Source organism: Pleurodeles waltl, chromosome 4_2 (genome assembly GCF_031143425.1).
Source record: "Pleurodeles waltl isolate 20211129_DDA chromosome 4_2, aPleWal1.hap1.20221129, whole genome shotgun sequence".
Lineage (NCBI taxonomy): Eukaryota > Metazoa > Chordata > Amphibia > Caudata > Salamandridae > Pleurodeles > Pleurodeles waltl.
In genome coordinates, this window is record NC_090443.1 from 181862327 (window position 1) to 181884005 (window position 21679).

A 21679-nucleotide genomic window follows, 5' to 3' on the forward strand; every position below is an offset into this window, starting at 1 on the left:
CCTTTGAAGTGAGGGAGACTTCAAAGAAGGGCTCTGAAATGCACAGAGGTCCTACCTTCCTGCCCTGGCTCCAGACTCACTACAGTGGGGTATTCAGCCCTTTGTGTTGAAACTTGGCACTGCCTATTCAGGTATGGCAGCTCCTCCCTCCCATCCAGCCCAGGATGGCCCATCAGCATCAGATGGGCACTTCGTCACACCTAAGCTCCCTTTGTGTGTGGCTGTGTTGATGGAATGCACAATTCCAGCTGCCACCCCACTCCAGATGTGTACTGGAGACAGGCTGCATGCACACAGGGTAAGAGCAGGTAAATGCCAACTTTCTAAAAGTAGCATTTTCAAAATTGTAATAATAAATCTGACTTTACCATTAAAGAGGATTTGTCATGACAATTCCATAGGTACTAAACATAACAGGTGTACTCATTACCCTGGGATATGGAATTTCTATAGCCCGACGCCCAGGACATATTGTTTGGGGTCAGGGGCAACACAATTTCATGTTCATTTTGTCCTTGGGACAAGTAGGCCCATCCCCTTGCAACTCTCACCTTTGGCTGACACTTTACAGAGAAGGGACTGTCTGCAGTTGAGGAAATGTGTGTCCATATGTTAACGGAGTTCATACTTGTATTTGTGGTTCATTAATGAAAAGCCTTTATTATTAGGGTGAGCGCTGTAAAAGCGTTTCACTGCACTACGGACAGTAGTTCCACTTAAAAAAAAAAAAAAAACTATACACGTTTGAAAAGTTTAAAAATATGAGGCTAAGTATAATGCTCCCAGAATGCTCTGGTTAGATGCAAATGTTTGCAGACGTTTGTAAGCAACAGTGATGATTCTTTGCTTTCAAAATAAAACGTTCAGAAAAAAAAATACAAGTAGAAAAAAAAACGTTTCGCTACTATGAAATTTTAGGTGCTATTTCTTTGAAGCGTTGTTTAGTAAAATGTGTAAATGCATGCAAGTATTTCCCAAAAATATTCCTAATGGAAAATCAGTGTAACCATTTCCAACAAGATTATGGGAAGCATGAAAATAAACAAGCACTGCCAAAGCCAACCGATCCGAAAATTGTTGTGAGCCTTTTGGCTTTGTCAATGTATGTCTTGTTTTGACATGGCTTTTGTAACACTTTGTTTTGGGAGCTGCCAGGACCTCAACATTGCAAGGAACACTGGCAAAAAGCAAAAACAAGTTTTTCTTCTAAAAAAGCACACATTGCCACCAGTGGTGTAACAAAGTCCCCGCAGCCTCCAGGGGGCACCCTCAGCACAGCACCTGTCCTAAGTGAGTCTAGAGCGGGCCTTCCTCCATGTTCTTTTCAGAGGGCCCCCTCCAGTTTTCTTATGCCACTGATTGCCACAGTAGCTCCTGGCACTGAACAAAAGTTTGTGTTTCAATATGGTCCCTGCAGAACAGCAAAATGTGATCACTCAAAGTAAAGCCAGCCAATACAGAGAGAGGTAGAATTTTAATAAGAACAAATAGGTATATTTATGAAAAGTGGCGCTGCACCAAGTGCAGCGCCCCTTTCCTTGCACCCCACCTACTACCACCATGGGTGCGCCGAATTTAAAATACGGCACATCATGGCACCGGGTAGGGAGCAATAGCGTAAAAAATGTTGACGCTATTGATGTACTGTTTAGGGTTAGCTCTGAAACGTTGGTGTAAACCCTGAACAGTACATAGGGGCCCATTGTATCCAATGGTGTGCCCCTTTTTAACTCCTGCTCTGAGCAGGCATTAAGAATGCCGGCAAAATGATGTAAAGAAATCTCTTAGATTTCTTTTTGCCATTTTTTCAGCCCCCTACCGGGGGAACGCCCCATTGCATACATTATGCCTAGCGCAGGCATGATGTGGTACGAGGGGTTAAAAAGTGACGCAATGCATGCATTGCACCACTTTGTAAATCTGGCGCAGCATTTTAGGCCACCTGACGCCACATTAGTGTAAAAAAAATGAAGCTAATGTCTCATTGCATGGCGCTTGGCTCTCTTAAATCTGGGCCATTAACGCCAGACCTAATTAGGGAACCAATTCTTAAAGAAAGTCACAAAAGTGCACCCATGGTATGTCTTTGAATTAGTGACTTTCACGAATTCACAAGAACTTAAGGGAGTAGATGAAGAAATCGTACTCCTAAAAAATATTTGTAAACTCTATTTTAGCACGAGCAAATATGCATGTGTAAATCTATTGAAGGTTTACAAATTCACTTTCCCTCAAACCACATTTTTCCCAATTATGGAAGAACATCTACTTCTGCCATTGTCAGGAGTACATTTCCAACCTTTCTCAGTAAGGGAAAGGAGGAGACAAGAGCTGGTGAACATCCTTAAAAAAGCAAGTTAGTAGGTTTGCAGACTCAAAGGCATTCCAGCCCTGGAACTATTGCTTACTGCTTCACCCAGCCACAGTATGTAGAACTGCAGAAAGGTGGCAAAATAAGGAAATTGCTAAAGTAGGAACTGAAATTGCAAGTATTCAAGCCTTACTACAGTATTAGCCCTGGAGAGTTTTTTCACTACAGGGACATGAAAAACGTAAAAGTATGTGTACTGCCTTTTAATTACATTGCACCCTGCCCTGTAGGTTACCTAGGGCCTACCTTAGGGGTAACTTTCATGTAGTAAAAGGGGAGTTTAAGGTTTGGCAAGGGGTTTTAAATGCCAAGTTGACATGGCAGTGTAATACTCTAGTCACGCTGCAATGACATGTTTTAAAGGATTGTTTAAGTGGGTGGCACAAGCCTTGCTGCAGGCCCAAAATAGCATTTAATTTACAGGCCCCTAGGAACATGTAGTACCCTTTATTAGGGATTACTAGTAAACTAGATAAGCAATTAGATATATACTAATCAGGCCATGTTTTAGGGAGAAAGCACGTGCACTTTAGCACTGGTCAGCAGTTGTAAAGTGCTCAGAGTTCTAAGGCCAACAAAAAGAAATCAGCAAAAGTGTGAAGCAAGCAAGCAAAAAGTTTGGAAAAAGCCCACCCTAAGGCTGTCAGGTCTAATTGTCAATATGGACAAAATGATTTGCAAATAGTGTATTGGTTTTAGACAAAATGTTTGCTAGCAGAGTTAGTGCAATTCAAGGGTGTTCAAAGCCTAGCGAAAGCTTGTTCTATTGTTGACTTGCTGGAATAAAAAATAAAAAAATTACAAGACTGCCCGAGCAAAAGAATGTACAAGTTGAATAGATATGTCAAATAAAAATATTAAATATTTACAGACACCAGTGCTCAGCATTCCCTTTACAGTTTGGAAGAACATTATTTGCTTTGCCCACATTCTGTACTATAAAGGGATGAGAGAGGGCCAAAACCATGTCATCAACGAGCTGAGGTACAGTTGGTAATAGGGAAAAATTATCTTATTAATGGGTTCCAAAATTTCTGTTGCTACTCTGTTATTTGATACTGAACATCTGAAATCCAACTGATGTTAATTTCGGTCTGTGATGACCAGTTTGCTTTCGATCGTATTGATTGAAAAATATGCTTCAGAGCCAAGAGTCTTTCTTGATTTTGCAACCACTGCCATGTCAGACAGCACTGGAGGCTCCCATTCATGTGACATGAGGGGTCAACAGGATGCATGAGCCCAAGAGGCCTAACAAATACAAATCCTGCAGGAGCAGGATAGGCTTTCATAAGGGTTGCACTGAGCACTGCACCAATAAATGTCTGCATCTGTGCAAGAATAAGGTGAGAATTCTGGATGTTGATATTAAAGCCCAGATCATAGAGGAGAGTTATCGTCTGTTGGAGATTTCCCTGGACAAGTGCCAGGAACTATGCCTTAATTTGCAGACTGTCAAAGTATGTAAAGGCATGGACTTCCAACCTCTGCAGCGAAGCAGCCATGCCCAGAAGTATCTTCAAAAAGATGTGATGCTGTCTTCACTCTGAACTGGAAGACCGCAAACTGATAATGTCAGGATTTGACTGTGAAACTCAAGTAGCACATATGGACAGGGAGAACTGGCAGATGCAAGTCAATGTTCTAGAGCTCCAGGGATGCTAATAAATCTTCAGTGTTCAAGGCCAATCCTGGCAAAGGAACAACATTTTGAACCTGTCCCAGTGGATGAACACACGAAGATCCAGAACAGGTCTCAGGACCCTTCCTTACTTGAGTAACGCGGAGTAAAGGAAGTAAAAGCCTTTTCCTATCTCCAACAGAGCCACCATGTATATGGTCTTTTTCGCAGCAATTTCGGAACTTCTACCTATCCTTCAAGATAAAGGCATGAATCGATTAGTATTTTCTTAAGGAAGGTTGAGTCTGTGGGGGTTGATTTGAAGATAAGGGGTACCTCCAGCTGATTTTGCAGTGATCACCTCCCAAGGTGTCAACCAAATGGTAGGCCACCTCCCTCCCTCCCCCATGGGAAGACTGTAGCCCTGCTGTTTTTTTAAATGTTTAAGGAAGAGTTGGGCTTTGCTCCAAACCCACTCTCCATCAAAGGACATGTACATGAACATAACCTGGTCATCCCCTGAAAATGCAACAGAACGCATCCAAGCATGTTGATGTAGTGTGACAGCTGAGAAGTTAGCGGTATCAAACCACACTTCAGGATCTGTTTGGATGAATCTATGCTGTCACTCACCATGTCAGATAATGGCTTTTTGGTATGGTCTGGTAGGCTGGCAACCATAGGTTTGGACAGTTCCCATACGGCATGAACATACCTGAATAAGAAGCATGTGGCATTAGCCATGCAGACAGCTAAACCGCCTGAAGCAAAAAATTTGTGACCCAACTAGTCCAGCTTCTTTGATTCTGTATCTGGGGAAGCCGCGATGTAAACATTTGCATTCTGCTTGAAAAATCATGCCTGAACAACCAGATTCTCTGGTAACAGATGGAACGACAAATCTGGAGGACTATGGTATCTGATGAGTTGACTGTGGACTGATGGACCAAAAAAGGTTTCTCCCATGCAATTTCTATAGGGCTTAGTAGAGCCTAGTCAAGAAGGAAGCAAGGGCCTGTGTACAGCCTAAGAAGGACTACAAGATTTCAGTCAGAATTATAGACTTCACAACCAGAGAAGGCAAAATAAGTTACAAGGCCTCGGCCTCCTTCTGAACAACTGTTAGTTAAAGAGGAGATATCCTTGAAATCTGGGCCAAAGAGGTAGGAAATTACATATTCTGGTAAAGTATCTAGATCACTGACATTTTATAATTCCACATAAATGACGTCATCAGTATTGTAAGGCAAGAGGAGATGGACAGTTTGAGTCATCATCCTGACCGCAGCCATAATCTCTATCCTCCCCAGCCAAGGCATCTGAATCTGAAACGAACATCTCATCCCAGAGGGTGAAATTTTGGGCAAGCTGAGTGGCTCACCTAGTGGTTCATCTTTATAATTCACCCTTACCTGCTCCTTAGCCACATGAATGTTTTTGTTGGTTCTGCGTTATGGATTTCAAAGTTGATGCAGAAGAAGGGTCAGAATGATCAATGGGTGACTGCTTTAGATGACAGGACCAGAATGTGTAGACTTTTAGTATTAGGAGGCATTGGGGTCAGAGCTGCCAGAGGAACCAATCTCACAGGAATGGTCAACAGATCAGGAAACTTCAGTCTCGTCTGACATCAAGGAACAACAAACACTCCAAAGGGGCCCAGGAACAGGAATACTTACTTGAGAAAGAAGAGGACTTCTCAGTTGTTAGAAATGGGGTCTCTACTTGGCAGAAGTATATACCCTTGCCCAACTAAGGACCACAATCCTAGTCAGGGTAAATCACACACAATCCAAATTATCCTGTGCCCACCCTCTGGTAGCTTGGCACTGAGCAGTCAGGCTTAACTTAGAAATCAATGTGTAAAGTATTTGTGCAATAAATCATGCAATAACACAGTGAGAACACCACAAAAAGACACCACACAGGTTAAAAAAATATAGGTTATTTATCTGATTCAATTAAGGTCAAAACGATCAGGATTTCATAATCACCAGTTGAAAGTTCACTTTTGTAATGATAAGAAGAGTCTTTATTTCTTAAAAGCAACAATTGTCTCCTGCAAGCACTAAGTACCTGGTTTGCTTCAAAATGACACGCTCGAGGACCGCAGAGGAGGAGATGCGTGGAAAAAGGTGTGTGTGTGTTAGATTTCAGGGCGCACACAGACAATGTGTTGATTCCTTTCCACGCGGCAAGGGCTTTGTGTTGAATTCTGGCACGCAGACTTGAATCATCTTTGAGATGCGGTGTCTTGACGCCCAAGGATGATGCGTGGAAATCTGAGCATGCAGGAAGAAGTCACAGGTGCTGGGTCGATCTGGTGGGCGATGCGTCGGAGTTTCTGTCGCATGGCAGGTACTGTGTTGATTCCTCCCGCAGGAACTCGGGCTGCACCTTTCCGGCTCAGCGTTCCGTCGATCCATAGGGCTGTGCATCGAACTTCTGGTCGCAACGCTGATGCTGCATCGATCTCCACTCAGGAAGCCGGACTGCGTCTTTCTGGTTCGGCAATGCAGTGATTTTCTCACCACTGGTCAGGCTGTGCAACGATTTTCATCGCACAAGGAGTTTCTTTGCAGAGATGAAGTCTTTTTGGCCCTGAGACTTAAGAAACAGGAGGCATGCTCAATCCAACCCCTTGGAGAGCTAGGGGCCAGCAAGGCAGCAGTCCTTTACAGCAAACCAGTCCTGGTGAGTCATTTGGGAAGCCAGGCACTTGGCAGGTTGCAGGTTCTGATGCAGAGTGTCTGTCCCAAAAAGTGTCTGAGTTGGTAGGGTCAGGGACCCAGTTTATATACCCCAAAAGTGCCTTGGAAGTGGGGGAGACTTCAAAGAGTGGTTTTGAAATGCACAAGTAGGGGGTTTGGCAGTCCATTGTGTGAGGGCAGGCCACTGCCTTTTGAAATATAAGTGTCAGGCCCTTCACCCTTCCAGCCCAGGAAGACCCTTTCAGTATGCAGATGTGTGCAGGCGTGACTCAGCATTATGTGTTTGTGGTTTTCTGGGTGAAATGCACAAGAAAGCTGTTAACCAGCCCAGCTCAGACGTGGATTGGATGCAGGTTGTAAGGCACAGAAGGATTTTAAGTACAGAGAAATGCTCACTTTCTAAAAGTGACATTTATAAAACAGTAATATAAAATTCGGCTCACCAGTCAGCAGGATTTTGCATTACTATTCTGGCCATACTAAATATGACCTGTCTACTCCTTTTTGATCAGAATCTACCACTCAAACAATATACGAGGGCAGCCCTAATGTTAGCTTATGAATGGAGCAATTCTCAGAGCAGTGGAAAACGAATTCAGGAGTTTTCAACCACCAGGACATATAAAACTCACAGGTATATCTCCTGCCTTTTACCTACACAGCACCCTGCCCTCTGGGTTACCCAGGGCCTATCTTAGGGGTGCCATATCTAGAACAAAGGGGAGTTTAAGGCTTGGCAAGTAATTTCAAATGCCGTGAATCTGCACACACACGCCCTGCAAAGGCAGGCCTGATACATGGTTAAGGGGCTACTTATGTGGGTGGCACAACCAGTGCTGCAGGCCCACTAGAAGCACTGAATCTAAAGACCCTGTGCACCTCTAGTGCACTTTACTAGGGACTTACAAGTAGATTGTGTATGCCAATATGGTAAGAATCAATGCTAATATGTTTTAAGGGAGAGAGCATATGCACTTTAGCACCAGTTAGCAGTGGTAAAGTGTGCAGAGTCCTAAAACCAGCAAAGACAGTGTCAAAAAGTGGAGGGAGGCAGGCAAAAAGTTGGAGGTGACCACCCTAAGTGTCAGGTCTAACATCAGTCATCTGATTGTTTTTGTTGTTGGACGACCTCTTAGGTCTCCCACTTCTTGATGGCCTTCTGGTGCACAGAGGCACAAGAGTCATTGGCCGCAGCATCATGTCTTAATCCCATACATCACATACATTTGTGAGGGGGTCGGAAAAAGACATTTTGTTGCAGCACTACCTCCAGGGTTTGAGGCAAGAAGGAAACATTTTACGTAGCCACTGTTGAATAGCTGACAAATTTGTCAATGAGACACCAAGAGAAGTCCATACAGCATCAATGAGGAGCAGAAAAAAGGGTAACTAACACCTGTGCACCAGTTTGCACCTAATATATGCCAGTGATGTCCTATCTGGACAAGGAGTTGCAGGTGGAATGGCAAGATGTTCACCTTATGCTCCCTGAGAGCCACTGCTGGCAAGAAAGAAAAAAAAACTTAAACGAGTGTCTAGTATTCATAAGGTGAATAATCATATACAGGAAGATACATTAGACACATCTCAGATTATAGAAGAATCTGCCAAATACAAGTCCTTGTGAAAACACCACTGTGGCGTGCATCCTGAAGCCTTATAATTAAAAACAAATTCCAGATGAATAGCCACATAACCTAAAAAACACAGCTAGCATAAATTTGACAGAGCATCTCTTGGAGAATGGATTTTCTGATTTGAATGTATAAGCTAGGTCTAGCCCAGAAAACTGTTAAAAAAAGCTCTGTTTTGCTTGTTTTCAAATCTAACAAGATTTGAGGTATCAAAGGCAAAAGACTGGACATATTTGAAATCCACAGACTCAAAACAAGGGTGCAAAAATGGTTAGATATGTCGCACATCCCCAATGATTGCAGCAATAGTACTAGAATCTGTAGTTATGCTACTAATACAGCGGTTGCCAAAGTGTGTCTCAATCAGATGCGCAACACAGCATCAAATTAACAATTTAGTTGTGTAGTGGAGCATGGCAGATAAAGAATGAAAGGTTTAATCACAATTATTGCCTCCTAATAACAAATAGTTGCAAACCAGTACAGAACTCATTGACGCATAGTATTAGATTAGAGAAGTCATCCAAGCCTTTGTATAATGTAACAAAGTGAATTTTACTTCTTCACTTAAAAAACAGTTCAAATTCGTAAAAGGTGAAGTTTACAAAGAATGTTGTTATTGTAACTATCTTCGACTTGAAGTAGTTGATGACACATGTAAATGCACATAGAACGTTGATGTTTCTGAAGAAATTCTCAGCCGACATGTTTTGTCCCGTTCACTGGACTTCCTCAAGGCTAAATCAAAAAGTTTCCTCAACCAATATTTTCTCAAGTTCATGAACTTTCCTCATAGTTATTGGAAAGTTAAACAGTAGTCCCTTGCATCAAATGCGTTCCCAACATGTAAGTAGATGTGAAAACAACTGCACGCAGCCTATAGCTGGGGTTTCAAAAATAAATGAACATCATTCACAACATGTCATTGTAATTAAACAGAGTATATATAATGATAAAGTAATGAGAAAGAGGCCGTTACCTAGTGCCTTGCACTTCCACTGACGAAATTAGATAACATTATGGGAAAAGGATTACAAACTCCAGCTGTAGGCCACTGAAGGCAATAAGAAACAGCAATAGGTCTTGCTTTTGGGATCTTAAAACTGTTTGATCAGAATGAATGGCTTTGGAAATGCCTTTAAACCATTTTAGTTGGCATTAGCAAGGTTTGCTGATCTGGGTCACTTGATTTTTGAGAGAATGATCAGAGTTGATAATACCTAGATTGCGCATTGACCTAGAAACCTGGACATGCTCCTATCTGTTGAGAACAGGTCTTTGAAGCTCGAGAGTTGGAGCTATTGGCATTTTAAATGACAATATCTTTTACCCATGTGTTATGGATTGGAGTGGATGTATGTGGTGTGGAGCAGAATTATGTGGGCTGTATTGGAATTGTTAGTTGTGGAATTGTGCAGCGTCTAATTGTGTGGTGTGGAGTGGATTTGTTGTGTCTGGTTGATTGTGGTGTCTGGGTGATTCAGGGTGTGAGTTGGTGTTCGTAAAAGACACAACAGAGAAGTCTGGAGTGAAGGCTGAAGACAGTGCAGGTTTCTCAGTGTCTGTATAAGGATCATAAAGGTGTTCTGATTACATGCACATCCAATCCGTGGCCTCTTTGGAGAGCGACGATCCTATCTGTTAAGTTATAAGCACTTTTAAACTTAGTTTTAGCCAAGCTGCAAAGCATCAGTGCCACTGCACAGCATGGCTACAAAACATTGCCAAAACCAACAACGCCACTAGGCGAGACCTATTGGCTTTCCCAATGCTTTTTTTAGCCAGTGTTTACATGCATGGATGGATATGTTCTCGATACACCACACCATGCCCGAGACTTTTCTTTTTTAAAGAGAATCAGTATTGGCTGAAGCGTGGGGTTACGTTGCAAGTAAAAAGCGGAGGAACAAGGACGACATCTGCCAGGAAGCTGCATTGTTATAAGGCTGCTGACGGTGCAAAAGGGGCCCAGTGGGAACCTCCAGGGTCTGAGGCATATCAAAAGCAAAAAAAAATTGCTCAATTAGCAGTTTCACAGCTATACACTTGGATTTGTCGTTAGCTGTGGGCAGAAGTCGTGATGGTGCACATAGGGCCTCTAGCAGAGATGCTAGAGCCACATACAGATGGGATTCAGTTGTTGAGCTGCAGAGTTCAGGGCCCTGCGACAAGGGGGGGGGGGGTAGGTGCTAAAATGATCAGATGAATAGGGTTTCCTTGCATAATGGAAGAAGATTAATATACATTGGCAAAGCCAATAGGTCTTGGCAATTCGAGAGATATAGACTTTGTCAATGTTACTGTATTTTAGCTATGTTATGGTGTGTGTAGATGTATGTGATGTGGACTGGAATTATGCGGGTTGGAGGGGAATTGTTTTTATGGAACTGGGTGGCATGGAGTTGTGTGGTGTTCAGTGTAGTTATGTGTAGTGGAATTGTGTAGCGTGGAATTGTGTGGTGTTGAGTGGTGTTATGTGTAGTAGAATTATGGGGCATGATGTGCATTCGAATTATGTGGCTAGTAATTATGTGGTATTTAATGTAGGGGAATTATGTGGAGTGGGATTAAGTGTTGTGGAGTGGCTTGTAGAGGAGTGGAATTATGTGGTGTGTTGTTGAACTTTATAGCATGATGTGGAATTCTGTGGTGCCCTCAACTCAAGTGTAATCAATGTCAAGAAAGGTGGCCCCTAACCTCCTGAAAGACCATCTTTGCATAAGTGTAAGTCCTGCATACTGTTCAAATGTTCTACTGATTTATATAATTTGTGTTAAGGTCGTTTAAGAGAAAAACTGTGCGCAGGGTCTCTTTTAATAGTCTTGAACACCACGCTTCATAAAAAATAAGTCTCTAAGGCCTAATATCTTTCATTTTAAAAGTACAAAAATGTACAAATAACAATTTGGACTGCTGGGACCTTGATACATAAATATGCCTATTACAGAGAGTATACAAAAATAAACCCTGCAGTGCAGAAATACTGAGGTTGGCTGCACAGGTTATTCTGCCTCTTAGCTCTCACATTCTGTTTAGCTCACAGAAAGCTAATTTATGAGGGAGGTTATAAACGGATAGAAACTCTGCCTGCTGGTGGGAGCTGGGCAAACACCTGTGCGTGGAGGAGGGGGTCCAGTCTGTGGCTGGTGCACAAAGACTGTGTCACAGGCATGCAATATGCTGCTTCCCACTTCCTTGCAGTGGAAAGAGCCATGTTCATGCGAAAGGTGAAGGTTATTAGAACTCAAAGTGCAAGAGTTTTTGTAAGAGTTGAACATTTTAATTGATGTTGCAGTTAGGCTGCCAGGAGAAACGCGAGCTTAACTGTAACACCACAATATAATTATAATTAATTCTGATCCCGACAGTTCGGATCTCGCATTTGTTGTCTAGTTTGTTTTTCATTTTTGGTACATCAGCCTATGGTGGTGGCGTGCGAGGGGCGTGGGGATTGAAAAGCGGGCATCACCAATGGAAGCATATGTGTGGAGAATCCTCGACAGGAATCAAGAGAATTAACGAATACTGTCACATGACAGTCTTTACATTCAGATTATGAGATCACTGCCCCAGAGATGCCTTTAGAATCAGGGAAAAGTCAGTCACACACGTCAGACTTTATGCAGAGATTCCATACAATTAAGTAATTTTGAAGGGTGGAGGCAGGGTTAGTCAACCACAAGAGAGACTGAGACCAGCATGTGACTTGGCCCCAGCCCCACAGGTCTTTCAGAGGCACAGCCTGTGTCGAGAATGATCCACGCAAGTAAGTCCAAACGTGAACTTTATTTCATCAAAACAAAATGACCCCAACAAACAGCAAAGCGGTCGGTTCAAAACCGCACTCTCTACCGTCTCCTTCCCCATCAGCTCCTAGAATGCCCCAGTCGCTATGATCGAACCCAGAGACACCACAATAGATGGGATGCCAATGTCACTGGGCACGAACATCGCAACACATCTTCCCCTTAACAAAAGAAAATTAAACAAGTGCATGTTTACATTTTAACCAAGCAGAAAACATGATACAAATAATAAATACTTCATACACAACAAACATAATCTTGAAATCTGCTTGGTTTCTTGATCAAACGTCCAAATCTACTAGTTTTCTTTGCAGAATTCTCCGTCTGACTATTTATAACTGACTTGACTGATCATTTGACAACGGTCCAATCTCGTTATAATTTGACTTCTTCCAGTCCATTAGCCAGTGAAAATTGCATTCCTTGTTTTCAGGAATGATTTTTCTTTTTCTCAGCTGGATCAGAATTAACATTTCTGCACAGAGACAAAGATGACATATGCCATACTTTGCCATCGCTCAACAGTGCTTAATTGCAGTACATTTTTTCAACCCTAAGAGGATTTGAAAATCGATTAAAACCTTTTCCAATGAAACGAGGTTTCTTGATCTTTACCAAATCACCAACTTTGATGACTTGTTCTTTACACCTGTGTTTAGTGTCAAAATACCATTTACTTTGTTCTTGGGAAAACTTAATGTTTTGTTTCACTTGTTTAAGTGTCCAATCCACCTTCTTATCACGTGTCATCCAAGCCACGTTATCTTTTCCAATGGGAATCCTACCTCTCATCAATATAAATGGTGAAAACCCAGTGGAATCACACGGCGTGGTTCTGTATGACCACAAATTCCGCATTAATTCCCTTCTCCAATCCCAATTATTATTACTGGCTAATTGAATGACACCCTTACTCACACAATTGAATCTTTCCACTGCTCCATTACCCGCTGGATGATATAAAGAAGTAGTATTATGCAAAACACCCTCCCTGTCCACAAACTACTTGAAAATCCGTGAAACGAATTGGGGACCATTATCACTCAATACATTTAGATAAACCCTCTCTCAAAAACACTTTGTCCAAGAAACATATAATTGAGGTTACATCCGCCTTGTTAATCTCCACCTCAGGCCATTTTGTGAAACGATCAACTAACACCAGTAAATACTTTTGTTTGTCTTCATACATTACCGGTCTTGCAATATCAATTCCAATCCTTTCCCAAGGTCTGTTGGGACAAATTATGGGATGCAACAGTGGTTTTAACGTGACCTGGGTCTTGTCAGACCTATTACAAGCTTGACAATCTCTAACTTTCGTTTCAATATCTGAATTCAAACCTGGCCACCAATATGCACACTTAACCTTATTTTTAGTTTTTCCAATACCTAAATGTCCCTCATGAAATAAACCAACAATTCTTTGTCTTAAACACGTTGGAGGAATAACCATGCCATTCCTTAAAACTAATCCACCTTCTAAAGAAAGTTCATGCCTCAACTCCCAAAATACACGAATACACTGATCTAACAAGTGTTTTTTAGGCCATCCTTTTTGTAATTACTGACTACAATCAACATGTCATCGTGAACTTGAGCTTGTCCCCATTCCTCCTTAGTAATGCCAGGGAAATCAGCCAAAATATTGGCTACAGTAAACGGGTCAATATCAGTATCCTCTCCACCATGTACAGTTAGTGGCATTCTGCTTAAATAAAATCTGCCACCACATTTTGACCCCGGGAACATATTGTATGCTGTAAATAAAATGCAAAAGTCTAACCAACATACGAGCTTTGCGAGGAGAAGCTGTAACTAACCCCCTGGTGGTCAAGACCTTTGTAAGTGGTTTATGGTCACATCTTAACAGAACATTGTACCCCAAATGTAGAGTCTGAAACACTCCAAATGCAACCAATGTCTCGTGCTCAATCAGAGAATATCTCTCTTCTGTAGGAGTAATTGAACACAAGGCAAAAGCAATGGTTCTCGCAAAACCCTCTTTATCGATTTGAGATAAAGTTGCACCAATGCCCTTCGAGCTGGCACAATACTTTGCAACATGGGTTCAAACCCATACAAAGTTGGAGCGTCCGCAACATCATTTTTGATTTCTTCAAATGAATTATGTAATTGCTCTCCTCGTCGCCAAAACTGTCGAGAATGATCAACGAAAGTAAGTCCAAACATTAACTTTATTTAATCAAAACGAAATGACACCGACAAACAGCAAAGCGGTCGGTTCAACACCGCACTTTCAACCATCTCCTTCCCCATCAGCTCCTAGAATGCCCCAGTCACTATGCTCAAATCCAGTGACACCACAATAGAAGGAATGCCAATGTCACTGAGCACGAACATTGCAACAATATGGCATACTGCCTGTTCGGTGCTTAGAACACCATTTGTACCACAGCAGAGAATGCAGAATTGCAGGGTTCAACCCACGTTTAAAAAGAAAAAGCAACTTTCTCACATTGTACCCAAATTTATATTTTTCTGTGTAGAAAGACGCTCTGTTTGGAACCCCAAATTAAGTGTGTGAGTCAACTTCATAAATAAAAAAAAACAACAGCTCATAACCAGCTATGTGACTGTGCAAAGTGAAAACATGAAACATTGTTTGTTCTGCAAATTTTGTGCGTGGGTCTCGGGAATTAAGTAGTCTGGTAATAACTACACCAAGGATCAACTGTTTTAAATTTATACTGTTTCGACATTTAAGTTTAATTTTTTTCTACACTACTATTAAAAAAAACAACTGAAAAGAGTAGTCTTTTACTCTTTACTTCTTAAAATAAAAATGTTAAAACGCACAATACATATTGAAATTAAAAATAAAAAGACAATAATTAAATCTTTACAGACACCTGAAACGGTTCTGTGGTGGAACACCACACCTGGTCTGGGTGAAGCATAGTTGCAGAAAGAAAAACATAATTGCAACCAGAACTTGCGCTACGGGCACCACGGCATAAAATTCCACATAGGCTAGGACAATAACAGGAAATAATAATGTAGCAGGTCCTGCAGAGCATAAGCGCATTGACGTTGGCAAAGTGTGTTTGCGAGACTTCTTAGTATATCCTGTGCAAACCAAGTAGTCTACACAAACTTGCCTGATTTTTTTTTTAATATAGAAAAATAACTTTTGGTACTTACATTCTTTCATCATGCCTATATCAATACAGCGCTTCAGTCGACAAGATTGACAGTGACGTCTGTTATCTTTGGTTATTCTGCAATCACCATTAAATGGACATGTGAAAATTGCCTTCCTTTTCATGCTCCTCCTACACAAATATAGATATTTATTTTTAAGACCAAACGAAGAACAAACTGAGCAGAAAGTTAAAAAAGGAAATTATCTAAACCATAAAATTAAACATCAAAATATTTATTTTCACGTTTTACTTCCTAGTTTATTTTATCATTTTTGAGTATGCCTGGGTGTTACCATAAATCAAATATCAGTTGGGGGAAATGCAAAAACCAACATGCTGTATAAAAAAGCAGCCCAAAATGTTCTCAAAGTCCGATCTGTTCTTAAAATGTATGTACAAGTTCAGCGTACGTTTAAAAATACTACTGTGTACACCCACATTGCAATTTAGCTTCACCAAATGTGCTAGGGTATAAACCGCTAACACAAACAACGTGTGACGAAACACTGGACGCATCACATTTCTTTGCCAAACTAGAAATATTTTAGCTATAGGTAAACAGTATTTCCTAGTGGAGAATATGTTTCTGAAAACACTTTCTGCTAAAATATTTAGTGGGCAACCCCTAAAATACTGAAACATATTCAAAAGCATAAATAGTGGAACTGCATGACTTACCTTTAAGAAATCTGTGCCCCTGAGGAGTCAAGGTTTGTCATTTAACCATTTCCCATAACAACATGTGTAATATCAGTGTATTGTTAGAGGACATCTAACTAAATAATTTTGTGACTGGGCCTACAAGTAACCTTACTGGCATAAGTGCACACATAAGTTTGGAGAGGGAGAAAGCAGAGAAATAAGAATCAGTTAAATAAAAAAACAGGTCCTTATAGACACTATTATAAGTAGAGTTTTTTCAAGAATATGGAGACTGTTCGAGAGACGGTTTCTGAATCCAGAGTTCAGTCAGGCCAGTCAACCTTAGTCAGATTTTAAAAAGTAAATGCTCAAGCAGAATTTGGGCAAAAGAAAGGAGTGAACCTATTAGCAAAACAAAGAGTGGTATATCATCCATATGGTTTGAAAAGGATAACGACTTAGGGCCTCATTACGGTGGTCTCACCCCCGCCCAATTACAATATTTCCACTGGGATGACTGGTGGAAACCTCCATATTAGGAGATTTCTGCCGGTCAGCCCAGTGGAAACAGTGCAGCGACATTGGCCTCTGCCCTAATGGAGCCAACGCCAATTCTGTCACACAAAGGAGGACCCCAGCATTGTAGTAGGTAGTATACATTCTGAGGGTGCTGGACTGGGGGTCCCCTGTGGCCCCCAGCACTGTCTGTCCGCCAGCCTTTTCATGGCTGGAGGAAAGGGGTCTTGCGATCAGCACAGCAGTGTTGAACTCAGCACCACTGTGGCTGACTATGACTTGACTGCCGCCACTACACCAGGATCCTGGTTGTGGTGGAGGTCACCTGATGGTCCGACCACCAGGGTTGTAATCTGGCAGTCAGACAGCCAGGAGTGCGGTGGTCCGACCGCCACCGCGGGTTTGGCAGTCCTCGGACCACAAAACTCGTAATAAGGCCCTTAATTGATATTTTTACAGTGCTTATTACGGTTGTTCTTTTAATTTCCAAGTAAATAACACTAGTACTCTTATTCAACATTAATGGTTATAAATGTTTTGACCTCAGAGAAATAACAGTGGGACGCTGAACTGGGGAACAGGACGCTATTCCCGGCCCGCCCACCTCGCTGGAAACCTCTTATTAACGCGCGCCCCTTGCGGGACGCTGAACTGTGTTGCTGGGGAACAGGACGCTATTCCCGGACCGGTCCACCTCGCTGGAAACCTCTTATTAACGCGCGCCCAGGCCAAGACTGGCCCGTCTACGCCCGTCTTCGACCGACTGAGGCTGGGCTGGGCCCCGTCTCCATACTTTTGCACTCGGTGACTGAGTAAGTGTCCTAATTATTTATATTATTTGGGCAATTACTTTATTTCAGCTCCTATGGGGAAAAGGAAGGCTGTCGATTTCCGGAATCCCGGCTCGAATGCAAAAAACAGAAAAAACGCTCCATGAAGCCAGCTAGTAAGCCTAAAGGCTGTGGCTTCAAAGCATTTGAGGAGATAGACCATCTGTTTGAGGAGGTGGAGGCAATTTTAAATTGCAATGCAGGTACCAAGAAGGTCCCGCCACAACCCAGGAGGATCCAATAATTTTTTTATAAGAAGAACAAGGGTACAGCTCCAGAACTTAATTCTCCAACTAATGGAGTAGGGGTTTCATCTAATGCGTCCACCCCAACCCATTCCCCACTCAGTGAAGTAAAGGACGCAATTAAGGATTGCACTTCTAATCAAAGCTTATTTCAAAGAGAAGAGGAAACAAGTTTGTTCATTGCTCCCATTCCGTTAAGTCCTGTGATTAATGTGATCCCAAACATCCCTTGTAATAACCGGTTCCAGCCATTATCCGAGGAGGTGGCTACACCTAGGACGCACGTCTCTTCGATAGAAGCTCTAGACCCTAGGATCCTTAGTCCTCCACCTATTCCAACTACCTACTCCCTACTGGTCCAACCTTCCTCTGAACCTAACATGTCTCTCATCTTGCAGAGAGTAGATGAACTTAAGGGTATGGTGCAGCTATTGACCCAACTTGTTCAGGAAAGATCAGTAAATCCGTCCAGATGCAAATGTTGCTTAAGTGAGGAAAGGGGGGAAAGATGAATCCATAAAGACTGATTGGATTTCGCAACCAAAGATGGCGGTTGGATTACAAGTCAATCCTCATTTAAAGAAAAGGGTACTTAGAGCTAATATTGATGTGCAGCTGACACGTCCTGTAGATAAATCTACACACGATCAGCTGGGCAACATACACCTTCCTTCTGAGAGGGCCGCTATGTTAAACTGCGCTGCCCCTACTGGTTGCCCCTTTTCTCCTCCAAATTTGCAGGGATTTGGAAGGTGTAAAGAACCGGACAACCTCAGACGTGCACGGGAGTGTCCCCTTTCGAACTCAAGAGGGTCACTTGTATCCACCTTTGAATCCACTTGTCCTCTTTCTCCCCAGGGAGCCCCTATTGGCTCCAGTATGCTGACAAAAAATCAAAATTATAAACATGGGCCCAATACTTTTTTCATGATCAATGTCCCCAGGTTGCCGCAAGGAGTGAAAGAGGACCATGAGTCCAGGACAAACAAAGCCATCTATTGGCTTCGAAACCAGCAGGGCTGTTTATCGGTTATACGCTCGGACATTTTAAATGCCAAACGGCTGAGCCCCAAGTAGTCTAATCATGATATTTTTTCTATTGAGTCCTATGATAAGTCCCTGATTGATCATCTTATTGCTTTTGATATCTGTACTCACCCATTTTCGGTTAAAGGAAAAAGGGGAGGTATCAATTTAGAGTTTGGGAAAGTCGATGCATTACAGGCCAAATCAAATGTACAAATGACCAATAACACCACAAGTAATTTATGCGTTGATACCATCTCGTCCAAGCCTGTATGACTGCCTATATTCCAAGAAGCTCCTAGAGGGGGCAAAATAGAGGAGCCGCCTTTGAGCTCTACCATTGAGTCAACTCTAGAGGATGCCTGTAGGAGGCTGGACTGGCTTGTAGTGAGTACCAAGGGGTACTTACACCTTGCACCAGGCCCAGGTATCCCTTATTAGTGTATAGGGTGTCTAGCAGCTTAGGCTGATAGATAATAGTAGCTTAGCAGAGCAGCTTAGGCTGAACTAGGAGACGTGTGAAGCTACTACAGTACCACAAGTGTCACTTGCACAATATCATAAGAAAACACATTACACAGTTATACTAAAAATAAAGGTACTTTATTTTTATGACAATATGCCAAAGTATCTCAGAGGGTACCCTCAGAATGAGGATAGCAAATATACACAAGTTATATGTACACAATACCAAAAATATGCAGTATAGTCTTAGAAAACAGTGCAAACAATTTATAGTTACAATAGGATGCAATGGAGACACATAGGGATAGGGGCAACACAAACCATATACTCCAAAAGTGGAATGCGAACCACAAATGGACCCCAAACCTATGTGACCTTGTAGAGGGTCGCTGGGACTATTAGAAAATAGTGAGGGTTAGAAAAATAGCCCACCCCAAGACCCTGAAAAGTGAGTGCAAAGTGCACTAAAGTTCCCCAAAGGACATAGAAGTCGTGATAGGGGAATTCTGCAGGAAAGACACAAACCAACAATGCAACAACGATGGATTTCCAGTCGAGGGTACCTGTGGAACAAGGGGACCTAGTCCAAAAGTCACAAGCAAGTCGGAGATGGGCAAATGCCCAGGAAATGCCAGCTGTGGGTGCAAAGGAGCTTCTACTGGACAGAAGAAGCTTAGGTTTCTGCAGGAACGACAAGGGCTAGAGACTTCCCCTTTGGAGGACGGATCACTCACGCCGTGGAGAGTCGTGCAGAAGTGTTTTCCCACCGACAGAACGCCAACAAGCCTTGCTAGCTGCAAATCGTGCGGTTAGCGTTTTTGGACGCTGCTGTGGCCCAGGGGGGACCAGGATGTCGCAAATTGCGCCAGAAGGTAGAGGGGACGTCGAGCAAGACAAGGAGCCCTCTCAGCAGCAGGTAGCACCCGGAGAAGTGCCAGAAACAGGCACTACGAGGATGCGTGAAACGGTGCTCACCCGAAGTTACACAAAGGAATCCCACGTCGCCGGAGACCAACTTAGAAAGTCGTGCAATGCAGGTTAGAGTGCCGTGGACCCAGGCTTGGCTGTGCACAAAGGATTTCCGCCGGAAGTGCACAGGGGCCGGAGTAGCTGCAAAAGTCGCGGTGACCAGCAATGCAGTCTGGCGTGGGGAGGCAAGGACTTACCTCCACCAAACTTGGACTGAAGAGTCACTGGACTGTGGGAGTCACTTGGACAGAGTTGCTGGATTCAAGGGACCTCGCTCGTCGTGCTGAGAGGAGACCCAAGGGACCGGTAATGCAGCTTTTTGGTGCCTGCGGTTGCAGGGGGAAGATTCCGTCGACCCACGGGAGATTTCTTCGGAGCTTCTAGTGCAGAGAGGAGGCAGACTACCCCCACAGCATGCACCACCAGGAAAACAGTCGAGAAGGCAGCAGGATCAGCGTTACAGAGTTGCAGTAGTCGTCTTTGCTACTATGTTGCAGTTTTGCAGGCTTCCAGCGCGGTCAGCAGTCGATTCCTTGGCAGAAGGTGAAGAGAGAGAGGCAGAGGAACTCGGATGAGCTCTTGCATTCGTTATCTAAAGTTTCCCCAGAGACAGAGACCCTAAATAGCCAGAAAAGAGGGTTTGGCTACCTAGGAGGGAGGATAGGCTAGCAACACCTGAAGGAGCCTATCAGAAGGAGTCTCTGACGTCACCTGGTGGCACTGGCCACTCAGAGCAGTCCAGTGTGCCAGCAGCACCTCTGTTTCCAAGATGGCAGAGGTCTGGAGCACACTGGAGGAGCTCTGGACACCTCCCAGGGGAGGTGCAGGTCAGGGGAGTGGTCACTCCCCTTTCCTTTGTCCAGTTTTGCGCCACAGCAGGGCTAAGGGGTCCCTGAACCGGTGTAGACTGGCTTATGCAGAAATGGGCACCAAAAGTGCCCATGAAAGCATTTCCAGAGGCTGGGGGAGGCTGCTCCTCCCCTGCCCTCACACCATTTTCCAAAGGGAGAGGGTGTAACACCCTCTCTCAGAGGAAGTCCTTTGTTCTGCCATCCTGGGACAAGCCTGGCTTGACCGCAGGAGGGCAGAAACCTCTCTGAGGGGTTGGCAGCAGCTGCAGTGAAACCCCAGGAAAGGCAGTTTGGCAGTACCAGGGCCTGTGCTACAGACCACTGGGATCATGGGATTGTGCCAACTCTGCCAGGATGGCATAGAGGGGGCAATTCCATGATCATAGACATGTTACATGGCCATATTCGGAGTTACCATTGTGAAGCTACATATAGGTAGTGACCTATATGTAGTGCACGCGTGTAATGGTGTCCCCGCACTCACAAAGTCCGGGGAATTGGCCCTGAACAATGTGGGGGCACCTTGGCTAGTGCCAGAGTGCCCTCACACTAAGTAACTTTGCACCTAACCTTTACCAGGTAAAGGTTAGACATATAGGTGACTTATAAGTTACTTAAGTGCAGTGTAAAATGGCTGTGAAATAACGTGGACGTTATTTCACTCAGTCTGCAGTGGCAGGCCTGTGTAAGAATTGTCAGAGCTCCCTATAGGTGGCAAAAGAAATGCTGCAGCCCATAGGGATCTCCTGGAACCCCAATACCCTGGGTACCTCAGTACCATATACTAGGGAATTATAAGGGTGTTCCAGTAAGCCAATGTAAATT

General features: G+C 43.3%; 1 protein-coding gene across 1 annotated transcript in view; it reads right to left on the reverse strand.

Annotated features, from left to right (window-relative positions):
* The window catches only part of VDR (vitamin D receptor), an 817725-nt gene that overhangs the window by 479047 nt on the left and 316999 nt on the right, over positions 1 to 21679 (reverse strand). Inside the window, exon 4 of the mRNA XM_069231046.1 lies at positions 15309 to 15439. Coding sequence (XP_069087147.1) covers positions 15309 to 15439 — 131 coding nt within the window. The remainder of the gene's footprint in view (positions 1 to 15308; positions 15440 to 21679) is intronic.